We start from the raw sequence: 15,160 nt of genomic DNA, 5'->3' as shown, positions 1-15,160 counted from the left end.
AGAATCTCAGTTACAACACAGATGCTGGCTTACTGAATGGCTGGAAGTTCAGTCATTTAACAGCTATGTACGTACCTCTCTATAACCAAAACCTTTAAATTATTAAATAAAATAGAGAAACCATCCAACCCAAATGATAAAAAGAAAAAAGAAAAAAGAAAAACCTTCTAAAGAAATAGATAAAACCTCTAAATCTAGCTCATACTGTTTTTTCACTCTCTTTAAGTTTCCCCACATCTATTGGGACAATATTGCTTAGTGTAGAAAAATCATGTGGGCTGTTTTTCTTTTTGGTTTTGATACAAAATTTCTTTCAGCCTTGAAAACTAAGCATATTGAGGGCATGGTGTGGCATACATAAGTGCATTGGCATCTATTGTTATATGATGAATGCATTGGCTTGGATTAGCTCTTCCTTGCAGAGCCGATGACCCAAAGAAATCCTTCCTTTTGTTTGATAAATGCCATTTCCTGTATGAGTAGAAACTGGAAACAATCTCTACTGCCACATATCCATCCTGATTTATTTTTTACTTCTTTTTTTTTTTTTTTTGTTTTGTAAAGAAACATTAGGGGCCTGGATTTCTTAGTTGGTGGGTTGGATGATAGTTAGCAAACAAGGAAACTGCAAAGAAGGTACCAGAGATGTTGGTGTTTAATTATGTTTCTATTGTTAAAAGTATGCTAAAACAAGGGTAAATATGGCAGCCCTTCCGACGGCTGGATGGTGAAAGACTTACCGGCTCACAAAGTCACTCATATATGGCAAGAAATTATGAAAATGAAAAGGGAAGTTATTGATTTCTTCTTTTTAGGAGTGTAATTTGATGCCTGCTTTCTCAGCAGCATCTCTTGTGTTCTTTCTTTCCTTTTAATGAATTCCTTTCATCTTTCAAAAAAAAAAAAAAGTATGCTAAAACCCAATGATTGCATGTCCTAAATACAATGGTTTTGTAGCCGTTGAATCACATGTTTGGGATAAAAATTTTGCTACGAAAAACACCAAATTAAGCAATTTATGCCCCTTTATGTGTTGGAATATTTTGCTACGAAAAACCCGAAAACACCAAATTTTGTAGCCATTGAATCCCATGTGCTGCCAATTGTATCCTGGTTTGCAACCTACCGATTCTCACTCTCCTCTGCTATATGTGTTGGAATATTTGCAAGTAAGTTATATACTTATGCTTTCATATCACCTCTTTGTTTTCTGTCAGAAGTCATTCTGGTTATCTTCATTGGTGCCCAGACATTCTTTAGCAGTTCATGAGATTGCTCTGTGCTTTTCTTTTGGTGTAGTTGTCCTGGTAATATTTTGTGGTGCATCTTATCTGGGGGTGGTTAATTCTCGGGATGATCGAGTTCCCATGAAGGCTGATTTCCTTGCTGCTTTACTTCCCTTGGTGTGTATTCCAGCTGTGCTATCACTTTGTTCCGGTCTGCATAAATGGTGAGGAAGATGGCTATCATCTGGTGTAGGTTTATAACAAGGATAGGGTTTAGTTCTTAAGGTAGCCATGAAATGTTTGCAGGAAAGATGATGATTGGAAGCTCTCTCGAGGTGTTTATGTATTTGTTGGCATTGGACTTCTTCTTTTGCTCGGTGCAATATCCGCTCTGATAGCTATAATTAAACCTTGGACGGTGAGTGAGGCTTATTTTGGTGTTATATTAAAGGCTTTGTCTGTGGCATTTGTTATTTCTTTAGCACATGAAATTATACCTAACTCTTTGCAGTTTTTCCTTGTTATTGCAACAGATCGGGGTTGCGTTTCTTTTAGTTCTCCTTCTCATTGTCCTTGCTATTGGTGTAATCCACTATTGGGCTTCAAACAACTTCTATTTGACGAGGACACAAATGTTCTTGGTTTGCTTGCTTGCATTTGTCCTTGCTTTGGCTGCATTTGTTCTTGGGCTATTGGAAGATGACAAGGGCTATAGTCGTAGTTATTTCATTTGTTTGATCATGCGCTATTCTTTCATGAGAAGTTCACTTTCCAACTGAAAATTACTACTCAGCCCATGAAGCTAAACACTTTTTTGTTTTGTTTTTTTATTTTTGGTGTGTGCAGATAAGCCCTTTGTTGGTGCATCTGTTGGTTACTTGTCATTTCTTTTTCTTCTTGCCGGGATAGCATTGACTGTAAGTTGTATCTTATTTCCTGAACTACATTTTGAATCTACTATTAGGTTCTGTTTAGTGTTAAATTCTCAATATTGGGTCATGTCAACGTCTTGATGTTTTTCTTCAACTTCGTTTTATGACATGACAAATTACTCCTTTTATCAGGTGCTTCTTTCACCTCCCATTGTCATCTATTCTCCAAGAGTTCTACTGGTGTATTGTTATGATGCTCATGCTACTTGTGCCAAAAATGTCAAGTATGTCAAGATTGGTATTCTACATGTGATTGTGTATACTTGCCTATGAGGAATTTCAGGTTTAATTTGCAATAATTGTCTGCATCTCATTTTATCATGTGCAATCCTGTTCCAATACATAAAGTCGATGATGGAAGATGCTGTGCATTTTCTTACTAAGGAAACTATTGTTCAGGCAATTGCTCGGTCTGCCACTAAAGTGAGTTTGCTTCTGCCTTGAAATGACTTCTTAGCTATTATGTTTCTCTCTTTGTACTCTTAGTTCTTTTCATGAATGGAACTGTCTGTTGTATTTGATTTTTGAAAGTTCAATTTCATCTCATCTGTACAAATTCTTCAGCATGGGCATGTTTCTGTTATTAACTGGTTTTGATTAGTGTTCACATTTGTGACTGCTGTAAGTGATGCATAAATATTTAAGTTACATTCTCTTTTCATTCTCCTATTTGTCTTTCGCTTGGCTTTGTTTCTTTCATGTTCTCTGTCTCTCTAATATTGCTTGTGAGGGAATCATGAGGATACCAAACCACGTTGCTTCATACAATGAACTGGAAGTTTCTTCCATACTTTTAATGCACTTTTAACTTAGGAGGTAATAAATTTCTATCTTCCTTTCTAGTTGGGTGAGGGATGTGGGTCGACCTCCTTTTTTTGGTCCCAAGGAGCCCCTCCTTTTTAAGAAAATACAACAACAGTTCACATTCAATTCAGAAAGACCAATGATTGCATGCATGGCTAGGACCTTCCTATGAAGGAGACGTTGAGCATGGTCTATACACAATTGACCATAATATCAATGGTCTGGGATTCCCAAAACATGGACAACTGACCAAAACACCATCATTTGATACCTTGTCTGTTTTTAACACTGACATTTATGGCTATGTCTAAGTTTCGTAGTGTATCAATAGCTGCAAAAAACATTTCATAGCATTAAACTAGTTGGTTCAATTTGTTATGGAAAAAAAAAATAAAATTAGTTGGTTAAATTGTTGAATGTTGGTTGTTGAATGGCCCATCTAGCCATTGATAACTCTGTTATATTGTTTCAATCTTGTAATTAATGGCTTATTTTTTAATTCATTTATTCTATCTTCGTGGAATGCTACTTTTTGACTTTTTTTTTTTTCTTTGTGTGCAGGATTTTAATCAATTGTGCCTAAATTTAGGCTTACAAGCACTTCAGCCTTTTGACGCCACTCGTACTCTGAGTGGACCACATGGAGGATATTTTAAAAAAAAATAAAATAAAATTATTCAAGACCATTTTCAACTTATTATTGTAAATATTATATATATATATTTTTTATTGTGGAGTAATATAATTTTTGTTTAATATTCAGTTATAATTGTATTGCAACATTTCTTATATTTCAAATATTAAAAAAATACAGGTTTCAATTGAATTATATATATATATATATATATATATATAAAAAAAAAATTTACTAGCCTATGTTGGGGCTCTTAAATCTATACTGCCCTTCTGAAGACTTTTACCATAGACTTTTATTGGCGCTTTTCCATGATTAAAAGTGTTCAGAAACTGTGCTTTGGAATACTTTTACCGGTACTTTGATAGACTTTTGCTGGCGCCTCTACAGAAATACTAGCAGGAAAAGGATATACAATTACCGGCGCTCAGACAAGCACCGGTAATAGTGTTAGCGCCGACAAAACTTTGAACGACACACCCTTTTACTGGCGCTTGTCTAGCGCTGCCAAAAGTAATGCCAGTGCTTTTTGGGCTTTTACTGGTGCTTTTGACCGCCGGTAAAAGTCCATTTTCTTGTAGAGTGTTTTGTATTTATAAGTGAACAATTTGATTGTAATAATGAAACATACAATTCAATATAGAGAAATGACCAAATTGTAATTACATTTCCCTGTATTTATAGCTAGAGAGCCTCAAATCACAGTATATTCATTAGAATTCCAATTTGGAAGGAACATGAGTCCTTCAACATCGGTGCTAAGAACAAATTGGTCATTTCAAAAGACTAATTGTTGCAATTGGAATTGCTAAGGTGCTTAAACGAACCCTTAGTCTATGTATGGATTTGAACGGGATAACATGTATTAGAAACAGGGAATTGTAATTACAATTTTGTTGTCACATGAATTACAATGTTGCCATTGCCACTTTGGTCATTTCCTCTATATTGAATTGAATGCATCCAATTCAGTTTGAACAAGCATCCAAAAGCACTCCTAAGTTGCTCCTGGATGCAAAACTAAACTGGTTTGTGGAAAATCAGTTGGGTAAAAGGGGCAATGGCCAATTTTAATTGCATTTCCTACTGTTGGAAATGACATAGGTAGCCCTCCAATTGAATTCACATTCCATAGTACAACAACTTGAGAGTAATGCAATTGCAATTTGTAGGCTGCTTTCCAATTGAATTCACATTCCATAGTAGAACAACTTGAGAGTAATGCAATCGCAATTTGTAGGCTGCTTTTACATGACACATAGAGAGAGATGTAAGAAGTATTTGTCTATGCCTGCCCCAATCAACACTAATCTAGGCAGCGCCTGGATGCCAAATAAAAGCTCTATGAAGAGTGGCTCAATGAATGGTACAAATTAAAATAGGAATTCAAAATGTTCAATGCATGACCACTGGTGTCGGAAATTCTTAGTTATCTATTCAAAGATAGGGTTAGAAGGCAACAACAGGTCTTCAACTAGACTGTTAAGGGAATGTTTGGATGCACAATTGAATAGGATTGCAATAATTTAATCTATAAATTGAAAATGACTAAATGCTATATAATAACCTCTGTAGCTGGATAACTTCTATTTTAGGGCTACTTAATTACAGATGCTAAGAATATCACTATCATTTGATCCTTTCATCTTGATCGAACCAAATATGCACAATTCACATAAGTTGCTTTATCCAAACACATCCAAAATTCATTGTTTTTAGTTGCAACTAACAAGTGGATAAAGGAATCGAGCAAGTCGCTTGAGTGCAACAAAATACACAATTTAACAAGGGTTTGCTGCTACTATATTGGGAGTGTTTGAATGTTATCTAGTTGAATTGCAATTGTTAGTTGAAAGAAGTGAAAATGATTGAATTTTCAATGATATTGAGAGACTGGCTCTATACTTCGAAATCTCATTGCAATTTGTTCAGTCCTCAAGTTTAAAACTGATTGGTTAGAACTCTGCATCCAAATGCAGCCTAAGTGCTTCACCTATCCCTAAGCATATGAAAGTGAATCATCATTTTTCTAGACATCCATTTTCATATTCAAGTGTGGTGACCCGTTGGTGTTTTACACTACTTACCCGAGGGAGGAATTGACCAACGTTATTATTATTGAGAAAGGGCATGTTCATGGCCTATATGACCTGATGAATGGATAAGATCTGTCTCACATGTGATGCCTTTGCACCTGTGCTTTGAATCACCTAAATATATTCTTTTAAACTGGATAAATCACCTGCTCCTCTATGGTTTAGCAATGGTATGAATTATTAGTAACAGATGTCTTCAACTTGTCAGATTGGGGGCTTAATGACATCGAGCAAGCTTCAATGTCATCGAAGCCACTCAATGTCATCAAGTATTTTTGAGATTTTCACCTCTAGTCTTTGGACTGTTTATGTCATTTTTCGATGACATCGAAGGTAGTTCGATGTCATCGAAAGTTTACGGAAATTCGTTTGCAGAAACGCAGATTTTGTGATTTTTGTTTTCTATTCTAGTTCTACTTGTTTCTAAAGCTATATAAAGGGTTGTATATAGAACTAGGAGGAAATTCTAAGGGAATTTTAAGGCATTCTAGGGTTTCTAAAAGGGTTATAGGGTTTCAAGGGGTGGAGAAAAGGAGAGGTTTGAGGATTGCTCAAGCCGGGTAAGTCCTCTATCTTTGTAATCTGTGCTTTTCAAAGTGGAGTTTTTGTCGCTTTGTGCCGTGTTTTTTTCTCGTAAGGGTTTTCCACGTTAAATCTTTGTGTTTCTTGTGATTGCTTAGTGCTCTTGGATTGCTATCCTAGATCCATATCTGTATGATTCCGCAGACCAAATCCCAACAAGTGGTATCAAAGCTATTGTTGGGGCACGGATATGAATTTGCAGGATTAACAATAATGGGAAACACCAAGTTTGATATTGAGAAGTACTCAGGCAAAAATAATTTTAAGTTATGGAAGATTAAGATGATTAGTCTATTAACTAAGCAAGGCGAAGTTAAGGCTCTTGAGGAGTAGAAATCGATTATGAAAGATGAAAAATGAGAGACTCTTAATAGTAGTACTTTAACCTCCATTCGTTTATGTCTTATGGTTGATGTTCTCTATAATGTTCTGAGGGAGAAAATTTCAGCTAAGTTATGGGTTATATCTATGTGAAAAAATTCTCTAAAAATCGCCTACACTTGAAGATATAGTAGTATAACTTGAAGATGGCAGAGGGTGAAAATCTGGAAGCCCACATCAACAATTTTAATAAATTGGTTTGCAATTTGTTGGATATGGAGGAAGTGATTAAAGATGAGGAACAAGCATGTATGTTACTGAATTCTATTCTACCATCGTATGAGTCATTTAAGGATGCAGCGATATGCATCGTAAATAAAACCCTGAGTTTTGACATAGTTATCTCAGCCCTTCAAGGGAAGGTCATGAGAAAGTTCAACGGTGATATGGGGACATCTTCCGATGCACTGTTTACGAGAGGTAGGAATTCTGAGCGAGGTACAGGATCTTCAAGACCTAGATCTAAATCCAAGGGCAAGGGAAAAAGAAAATTAAAGTGCTGGAACCGTGGGATGACTGGACACATGAAGAAGGATTGTACCAATCTTAAAGTGAAGAAGGAGATTCAGCGGCTTCTTCCAAGGAGGCCAATGTTGTTACATTTGATGAGGACAAGTGGTAGTGATGTACTGTCTGTGTCCATGATTGGACAATTGCACGACAATCAAGGAGATGAGTGGATACTTAACATAGGAGTGTCATATCACATGACTCCTCATCGGAGTTGGTTCGACAGTTACAGAGAATGCGATGGTGGATAGGTTTTTATGGGCAATGACAATGCCTGTAATATTGCGGCTATTGATACAGTGAGCATCAAGATGTTTGATGGGATGGAGCGTACCTTGACTGACATCATGCATGTTCTTGATATGAAGAAAAGTATTATTTCTCTCAGTGTACTCGAGGCTATAGGGTGTAAGTTCACTGGTATTGATGGTGTCCTTAAAATTTCAAAAGGGGCACTCGTGATTATGAGAGTGCAAAGGCACAGTAACCTTAATAGGTTGATCGAGAGCACTTCAACAAGTGAAGCGACAACAGCTATTGTAGATTCCACGTCCCTACGTATGTGGTATGCTCATCTAGGCTACATGAGTGAGCGAGGTATGAAAGTACTATCTGACCGTTGTTTGATTCCAGCTTTTAAAAATTCTGATTTAGATTTATGTGAGCATTTTATATATGGTAAACAATCTAGATTATCTTTTAAAACTGAAAAATATGTATGTAAGGGAGTGCTTGATTATGTGCACTCTGACGTATGGGGGTCATCGCCAGAGGTTTCCATTGGGGGGTCATCATGGTTTGTATCATTCATTGACGACTACTCTAGGAAAGTTTGGGTTTACTTCATGAAACGTAAATCTGAAGTTTTCACCATATTCAAACAATGAAGGACAATGGTAGAAAAACAGTCATGGCGAAAAGTATAGGTTTTTAAAACTAACAATGGTGGAGAATTCACTTCCACTGGGTTTAATGAATATCGCAAGGATGAAGAGATCATTAGGCATAACACAGTGTGCCACACACTCGAACAAAATGGCGTGGCTGAATGAATGAATCAGGCTCTCTTGGAGAGGGCCTGATGCATGTTAAATAATGCTGCGTTGGGCAAGGACCTATGGATAGAGACCGTTAACACGGCCTACTATTTAGTGAACCGGTCTCCTTCTATGACAATTGAATGTAAGATCCCATAGGAAGTATGAAGTGGTCATAAGATTGACTGCTTTGATTTGCTTATATTTTGTTGTGAAGCTTATTCTCATGTACCATTAGTTGAGAGAGATAAGCTAGACCATAGAGTCAAAAAGTATATTTTTGTTAGCTATTTGTGTGAAAGGTTACAGGTTATTCGATAAGGTCACACGCAAGGTCATCACTAACTGTGACGTCAAATTTGATTAAAGCTCCCTATTCCGCAGGAATAATCAGGAGGAGCAAGAGGAACCTGAAAGGTTAATCATAGACATCTAGATTGGCACAGATGATACTCAGGAAGAGACAGATGCACAGACAGAGGTACAAGAGTTGGTGGAGCAGCCACCCGTTAGAAGAAACCCATCACGTGATCACGGGTTACCGACAAGATATATGGACGAATCTAATATTGCACATGCTTTCGTTTCAAATGAGGGAGACCTGTCTACTATTTAGGAGGTTCTCAATGAGCCTGATGTAGAAAAGTGGAAGGTGGTTATGAACGATGAGATGGACTCGTTGCATAAAAATCACACATGAGAGCTAGTGGAGCTTATAATGGGCCGAAAAGTGATCAGATGCAAGTGGTTATTCAAAAGAAAACAGGATAAATACAAAACTAAATTACTAGTAAAGGGTTATGCTAAGAGAGAAGGAATTGACTTCACATAGATATTCATGTTGGTGGTTAAGGATGTAAGCCCCGTATTCTAGCCCGTACCATCCCATAGGCTTCCGTGGTCCTCTCGGTGGAATTTTGGCGACTCGCGATCTTTTATTGGCAGTTGCGCGCGACCCCGAGTGGTATCCCGTATTCCAGAGTCAGCTCGACCCAAGACCTATACCCTTGCGACCGCGTAGTCGCTGCGATTCCGACGCCGCGTCTCGCTCGCCGAGGCGATACTCAGGCCAGGAAATGTGGGCCCGCGTTCGGTTCGAGAAAACACCGCGCATCGCAATTTCCAAGAGAATCTCTAGCCTAATGTCACATCAATCCATTAATCAAGTTTAAGTACATAACCTTACTTAGCCATTCCCTTTTCACCAACAAGGCATGGCACCCCATTCCTTTTTCACCCAAAAGTCAACATGCACCATCCCTCTCTCCCATCACCCATCTCTTTCTCACTCCTCTCTCTCTCATCTCTCTCTCATTCTCCAAACAACCCCAAGAGCTCCAACGTCCATGGCTTCCATGGAGGAGCTTGGTGTGGCCCACTCTCTATCACCCAATCCCACTCTCCAAAATCAATCTCTACCGTTCAAATGCACCATTTGGAGCTCTAGGATGCATTGATGGAAGAAGAGGTCCAAGCAGATCAAATGTGGGTGCCCTTTCTTCCTCCTTCTCTTTTTTTTTCGTGTGATGTGTGGCCCACTTGGATGGACCTCACCTTGAGGTATGTTTCACCCAAACCGTCCAAATCATGTGGACCCTACCTTATGGTGGTGGAAACACACAAACATCAATTGATTTAAGAACGGTGGGCCACGCTCATGTGGGACCCACCCTGATGACACGTGGGCCACCTATACGTGGGACCCACCATGATGATTGTGCTATATCCATGCTGTCTAGCGTCCAGGGGACTCTGGACAGGGAGCGAACATGGAGTGCGTGTACCGTTACAGTGGTGTAAAAAAAAAAAGGGGAAAAGAAAAAGGAAGAGTGCTTTGGGGTGGGCTGCTCATGCAGACCCCACCTTGATGTATGTATAAAATCCACGCCGCCCATTTCACTTCTCAGCTCATTTTAGGCGTTGAGCCAAAAGATGAGGCTGATCTGACAATCAAGCGGGATATACCATAGGAAATGGTAATTTTTACCGTTAAAAACTCACCCGACGATTCTACACGCTGAAAAATACCCAATATTGGGCTTGTTTTGTCAATATTGAGCTGTGAGATGCAATGGTCAGGACAGATTTTCCTGATGAGGGCCCCACCTGAGAAATTCCCTAGAAAAACGGATTTTTAAAAAAAAAAAACAAAATCAAGAGCAGCAGCACTGCTGCTGTCAGAAGACGCAGGCAGCGCCTGCGGCTGCATGGGCGGGCGGACGGCCTGGCTGGATCTCACGGCTCTAGCCGTGGGCCCCACATGATGTTTTTCAAAAATCGAAACCGTGCATTTGATGGGTCCCCACTGACCACCCGTCCATCCCAAAAATTAGCTGTATACGGAACTCAGGTGGGCCATACCATTTAAAATCATGTGAATACATGCTGGAACATATAAAAATCAGTTGGTGGGGCCTACCTGAAATTTGGATGCAGTTGAAACTTGGTCTGAACGGTCAGCCAAGTGGGACCCACATAATGGGCGGGTTGGATCAGTGGATCACATCACAGTGGGCCCCCAAACTGTGACCCATGAACGGTCTAGAGGGCAAGTAAACATCCCAGCGTGGATGTAAATAAAAGTTACGGTGGACTGTGGTCCACGTGACCTTAAGAACGTATGAGTGGCAAATAAACATCACCGTGGGCCCATGGTCCACATGACCCCTGTCCGTTTGGGTGGCAACAAACATCACTGTGGGCCCTATCCTCCTATGGTCCACGTGACTTTATGAATGGTTGGATGGTAAGTAAACATTACATTGGGCTCAGGTCGGGTGGAAAATAAACATTATGGTGGGCCCCACTTGGGACCCACTTAAGTATATATTGTGATCTACACCCTCCATTAGTGTGGGTCCTACCATGATGCATATGTTTTATCCAACCTTCCAATCATTTTAGAAAATATTTTAAGGCCGTGTGATAAGACCCATCTTGGTGTGTTTGTGGGCGGTCTGTTGAGGCCCACCTTGATGTATTGGTGGTCTTTGTTGAGGCCCACTTTGATTTGTATAAGGCCCATATTATGGGGTCCATTGTGATGTATGCAAAGCCCATGTGACTAGGCCCATCTTGATGCATTTGTGGCCCGTCGTTGAGGCCCACCTTGATATATATATACGAGACCCATGTATGAGGCCTATTTGATGTACTGGAGGCCCATGGGTTAAGGCCCGATGGGACGTACATAAGGCCCATTGAAGCGTGATCCCACCATGATGCATGTGTTTCATCCAATTGTCCAACCATTCTTGGAAAATGATTTTAAGGTTTGGCACGAAATAAGACAGATTTATTTATCAAGTGGACCATAGTGCACGGTGAGGATTGAACGGCTACCTTTGAAATTCTTGAGATCTTATGATTAGATTGGACGGGAAATAAATGTTATGGCGGGCCTTGGGAATTTTAGTAGTGGATATCATTATCACCACTTATATTTGAGTATGGTTCATTTGATATACATGTGGCCCATGTGGTGTGGCCCACTTACCATGTTTATGGCCCATTATTAAGGCCCACCCTGTTATATATGAGGTCCCTGTGATGTGGTCCATTAGATGTATTTTGGGCCCATGGGTCGAGGCCCAATATGATGTATATAAGGCCCATTTCAATGTGAGATTCCGCCAGGATAAATGTATTGTATATCCGTACCATTTAGCCCGCTGGATGGTGGGACTCTCCCCCCGATGTATGTATTTTATATCCACACTGTCTACCCGTCTTCATGGCGCAGGGCCCGCTTGCTGCATGTGTTGGGCCTGCCTACACTATACAGGCCCACCATGCTGTGTGTACTTCATCACACCGTCCACTTGTGCGGCCCACCTAGATGTTCGTATTTTGCATCCACCTCATCCATAATGTTGGGATAGTACTCGACAATGTTTGGTTGGCACCGATTTACATAGATTTGTTTGTACCAGTGCTGATCATCATACGTGGGCCATGGGTGTAGTGATACACATGTTATACCTACAACTATTGAAATGATTTTTGGTGCGGCCCATATAAAGAGGCCCACGTTGATGTATTAGTGCAGCCCATTGCGACGTATTTCTGGCCCGTATGTCGTGGCCTATTGTAATATGTTTCCGACCCATTTATTGAGGCCCGACTTGAATTGCATGAGGCCCATTGGTGCGACCCAATGAAGCGACCCACCGTGATGTGTATATTAGGCCCAATGGTAAGACCCAATGTATTGACTCACCGTGATGTGTAGGCCCACGTGCTGTATGTGTAAGGCCCACCGGTGATGACTGTTTGAGGCCCACTTGTTGGATATTTGGGCCCACCTTATGTTTGACTCTATGTGGACCACTCCTTGGGAGCAATGTTGGTTAAATGTCCACATTACTGGGCAGTGATGGTTAGATGTCCACATTGTGACCCTTCCTTAGGCCTTATCAAGCCCATTCTCATCATTCTCTTCGTGGGTTAACCTAAATAAGTGGGCCCCATTTACCATGGACGGATGGCTCCATGCTACCAGATTTGATATAACCACAGCCGAGGGCCGATCGTTATATTATAGTTGATCAGATGTTCATCTATGAACTTAGTCTTGTCTATGTGACTGGTCGTCGGTGTTGATTGTCGGTGCTGATTGTCGGTGCTAATTATTGATGTAGATTATCAGTCTCGATTTGTCGAGGTCGATTGTATTGGCCAGTTCCGATTATCGAGGCCGATTCTGAGTATCGAATTCGATAGTCAAGGCCGATTGTCGAGACCTATATGATGTATATGTGACCCGTAGTTGAGGGCCATTGTGATATGTATTAAGCCTATGATGCATGGTCCATTTGATGTATTCAAGATCCATGGGTAGGGCCCACATGTCCTGTATTTGAGGCCCATGGGCAAGGCCCATTGTGATATGTATTAGACCCATGAGCAGGGTCCACCTATTGTGTATATGTGGCCCTTGAGTAAGACCCATTGTGTTGTATATTAGGCCCTTGTGTGAGGCCATGGGCCCATTATATGTTTGACTCTATGTAGGCCATTCCTTGGGGGCAATGTTGGTTAAGTGTCCACATGGTCGAGGTCGATTATCGATGCTGGTTGTGGATACCGGTTATGAGTATGTGACAGCATAGCATCATGATACATGCCCATACGCATCATCTGCATGTTTGCTATGAGAGGTGGTTGATCATTGCATATGCCATTGAGCATGTTGTTATGAGACTCCCTGATAGGTGGAGGTTATCTCACTTTAGCACGCAGTATGCACAGGATTGATGCATGACTGGATTGTATGACTCATGCATCTCGCATTATGATTACTGTACGCCCTAGCGACACCAGGGTCGTAGCCTCCACAGGCATATCGTGGATGGCCAAATGGGATACCGAAAATATTTTATTCTAGCATACAGGCGCCATAGATGTCCCTGGGTGAAAATCCCTAAACCTCCATGGCCAGGAGACGCCCCAACGTCGAGACCAAGTGGATACATGAGCGCCCGAGTGCCGAATACCAGGAGGCCGCATCTCCCACTGTGTCATGGTCGGTTGGGAGGGGGTGTGGCCTTACCCGCCCGAGGGTAGGGGGCAATACTAGGCTGAGTTTGACCAGCTCATGAATGGGTCCGCTATCGACATGCCGGATAGGTATTGATAGACTATTGGACAGGCGGATAATGAGGTTTCTTACGCTCACTTGGACTGTGCGGCTAGGAGAGCGGCAGTGCCATTTGGAGTGTACTAAACCCCGGTGATAATCCCAGAGATGAACCGTACTGATATGTGGATTTAGTGAGCAGGAGTTGCATACTCATTCATGCATTCATTCATTCACTATCTACTCGGGTTGGTGGTATGCAACTAGTTGTTACGTGTGCCTTTGCAATGGCCAGGATTTCGGTTGGGGCGCGCGACTAACCTGAGATCAGGAGTTTACCACATTGAGTCTGACTATCCAAATTTAGGTATAAGACTGGTTTGGATAGAAGTCCCTTGTGATGGACCCCATAGCCTGCGATACTACATACTACCATCCCGACTTCACACTCCAGCATGGTCATTCCATTCGCACTGCATATTGCATTACATCCGCGGCATACGACATCTTGGGTTACTGTGCTTCTGCATTTATATGGTCTAGATATGGCTGATGTATTTGTGAATACATAAGGAATTATATACCCCATTGCATTCTCGGCATTTGATATTTGGCTCTTTATGACTCCTCGTTTGCGTAGCTGTTATATATTGCGTATTCTAATATTGATTGGCTCATGGACTTGCTCGTATTTCCGCTTACTCTGTTATCGTATGATCTATGATCTTGTGAGTATTTCTGTTTACTTTGATAATTCCTGCTCTTGTCAGTATTTCTGCTTACTCAGATAATTCATGATCTTGCTAATATCTTTGCTTATTCCGATATTGTACGATTTATGGATTACCAATACTTCCAGTTTGTATGATAATGGCATTGTATTGAATACTTGGCACTTACCTTGTGCACACACTTACACCACCCCCTAAGCTTTCTATAAGCTTATGCACGATAGATGCGTGCAGGTGTTATTAGGTTGCAGCAGCGTTGAGCTTGGAGCGTGCAGTTGTATTCTGGAGCTTTGATTTCGATATATGCATTTTCCCTTTCAGTATTGTACTCAAATGATTATATTAGTGGATATGTGATAATGATGTTGCCTTTGTCAATTGGGTAATCTTGTGGTTATGCTTATTATGAGTTAAATGTATAAAAAAAAATTAAAAAAAAAATCCTCCTTGTAGGATCCCAGGATCGGAATCTGGCGTATGAACGCTAGGACCCGAGAATGGGGTACTACGGAGGCTGTCGGCACCGGATTCGGTGATCGGGATTCCTGCGAATCCGATTTCTGGGTTTGGGACATGACAAAGGAAGTATCTATCAGATTTGTGTTTGCGCTGGTTACTCAATACGATCTCGAGCTAGAACAGATGGATG

The 15,160-nt window shown here is 40.7% G+C and overlaps 1 protein-coding gene across 2 annotated transcripts; it reads left to right on the top strand.

The window, feature by feature from the left end:
• Positions 1–919: 919 nt before the first annotated feature.
• LOC131242999 (calpain-type cysteine protease ADL1-like) lies at positions 920–3,616 on the top strand. Of its 2 annotated transcripts, none has more exons than XM_058242042.1 (6): positions 920–1,169; positions 1,300–1,450; positions 1,533–1,644; positions 1,760–2,143; positions 2,291–2,382; positions 3,524–3,616. In XM_058242042.1, exons 1-4 carry the CDS (start codon positions 1,019–1,021, stop codon positions 2,003–2,005), a joined length of 660 nt encoding a protein of 219 aa, XP_058098025.1. In that variant the 5' UTR covers positions 920–1,018; the 3' UTR covers positions 2,006–2,143; positions 2,291–2,382; positions 3,524–3,616. The 2 variants fall into 2 exon arrangements, with proteins under 2 accessions (XP_058098025.1, XP_058098026.1); XM_058242043.1 differs by having other exon boundaries at positions 2,507–3,610.
• Positions 3,617–15,160: the final 11,544 nt, after the last annotated feature.

The sequence above is a fragment of the Magnolia sinica genome, chromosome 4 (genome assembly GCF_029962835.1).
Source record: "Magnolia sinica isolate HGM2019 chromosome 4, MsV1, whole genome shotgun sequence".
NCBI lineage: Eukaryota > Viridiplantae > Streptophyta > Magnoliopsida > Magnoliales > Magnoliaceae > Magnolia > Magnolia sinica.
The sequence above is the reverse complement of the archived record's forward strand: the minus strand, read 5'-3'. Positions and strand labels throughout refer to the sequence as shown.